The 1,975-nt window shown below is 39.7% G+C and overlaps 1 protein-coding gene across 1 annotated transcript; it reads left to right on the forward strand.

Moving 5' to 3' along the window:
- Positions 1 to 963: 963 nt before the first annotated feature.
- Positions 964 to 1,569, forward strand: TM35_001471000 (uncharacterized protein; the record flags this gene model as incomplete). The annotated part of the gene is made up of 1 exon (XM_029031905.1): positions 964 to 1,569. One exon carries the CDS (start codon positions 964 to 966, stop codon positions 1,567 to 1,569), a length of 606 nt encoding a protein of 201 aa, XP_028876798.1.
- Between the last annotated feature and the right edge of the window lie 406 nt (positions 1,570 to 1,975).

Genomic DNA, 1,975 nt, shown 5'->3' on the forward strand with positions numbered 1-1,975 from the left:
GTGATGCAGACAGCAGCAGCAGTATCAGCAGTTCTGTGTGGGTGCGTGTACCACTACTGATTGTGGTTACACTGGCCTGTATTCTTGTGTGCTGATTGTAATGGTGGTGGTGTGGTGTGACTCAGGTCATCCTTTGTTTTCTTTTTTTGCATACATCCCTACAGTCTAACTAATCTTCCACATGTTGGGATTATCTTCTTCTTTTTTTTGTTTCTTAATGTTAATGTGTTGTTTTATTATCTTTATTCTATAAATGCTACTCTATTTTCTGTGCTTGGGCTACTGTATGCTTTACCAAGTATAATGGGATAGTCTGCGTTTTGGAATGAGAATATGAAATAATAATAACATGCATATATACGTCTGTAATGGGGTATACAACTATTTATACTCATACGTGGTGTGTTTCTTTCCTTTAGTTGGATAAGTGGCCTTGTTATTAATTTGGTTTCTTTTACTATTGGTTTTTCGTCTGCCCCTTGTGCGCCTTGTGCTACACAGTTGGGTTTCTCTGATTTGTGTAAAGGATAAGTCATAAAAAAAATACATATATATATATATATATATATTTTTTATTTGTAATCGCAAATATGCTGACAGACAAAGACACTGTTATATATTTGTGTATTTTCTTCAGTTGTTCGTATTTTTGATTTATTTTTTTTTTTGTTTTTTTTTCTGTGAAATATGGGATTTTTTTGTTTAATGCTGGATACTCTGGGCTTGGTCTTTAACTGGACTATGAGTGATGTTGGAGTATTGTTTCTTCGGTGTTACTAATTATTTTTTCGATTGCTCCTCATGTTGTTTTGTGTAGCTGGTTGTAGTGTGTTGTGCTCTCCTTTGTTTCTCTCTGATTATGTATTTCTAATGTATTGAGTGCTTGTATTAATTTTCTTTACCTCTTCTTCTTTCTTCTGCATTCAAGTGGCCTATACCAACAAAGTAAATCCAGCTGTCGTGATGATGTCTCGTGTGTTGTGTTTTCTCGTTTTGCTGTTGAGTGCTGTCTCTTTGTGTGTGACAGCTGAGGCGGGTTCTGATCCTGCCGATGGTAGTTGTGATAAAGGTACTGAACTTCATGACGGTAAAACTTGTTCTGCTGCTCCACTTCCTCTTTCTGGTGCTAAAGTTGATTCTTCTGGTCCATGTCCTGCAGGTCACACTCATTCTAATGATGAAACTTGTTCTGCCTCTTCTGCTGGTGATCTTGGTCCTTCTCCACATCCAGGTCCAACACCACCTCTATCTGTTTCTGGTGGTAAAGATTGTACTCAAGGTAATGTTGATCCTCCGTGCTCTACTACCGGTAGTGAACATGAAGCTGCTCGTACTGATGATTGTGTGACATCATCTGACAAGAAGAGTTGCCCTAACAAAGAGGGTGAAACTAACGAGAATTGCCGTGACGATTCTGGTGATGCCTGTACGCTAAAAGAAAAAACACCTCTCCCTGAAGGCCCCGGTAAGGGACCTGGTGAAATTGGTGATCACACTCAGCAAGACCGTCNCACATGGTCTTGCTGGTTCTCATGGTTCTCATGGTATGACTCTTTCAACTCACCTTGATGGTGGTGCTGTTAGTCTGCCAGGAGTTGGTGTTGGTACTGCATCCAATAAGGGTGAGAAACCTTCTATCGTAGCGAAGATTAATCCCAATCAAGTTAATGAGAGTGAGAAGGATACTAAAAAGAGACCAAGGGAGTCAAAAGGAGAATTGAATGATGGATTACAAAGTCATAATCATGGGAATGCGGGGCAACAAGAACAGATAAAGGGAACCACACACGGTCCTCAACAAGAAAACCACAATGAAGAAACAAATACCACAGGTACAACAAGTACTGACTCCCATGTTACTGCTGACTCAAACCCACATACTACTACAGATGCATCACCTAGTGAAATAACTCAATCTGGTCTATCTACTGATGTTTCAAACACACTAAATAACACGGGCACAGAGCCCAACAGT

Source organism: Trypanosoma theileri, assembly GCF_002087225.1.
Source record: "Trypanosoma theileri isolate Edinburgh chromosome Unknown TM35_Tth_147_V1, whole genome shotgun sequence".
NCBI lineage: Eukaryota > Euglenozoa > Kinetoplastea > Trypanosomatida > Trypanosomatidae > Trypanosoma > Trypanosoma theileri.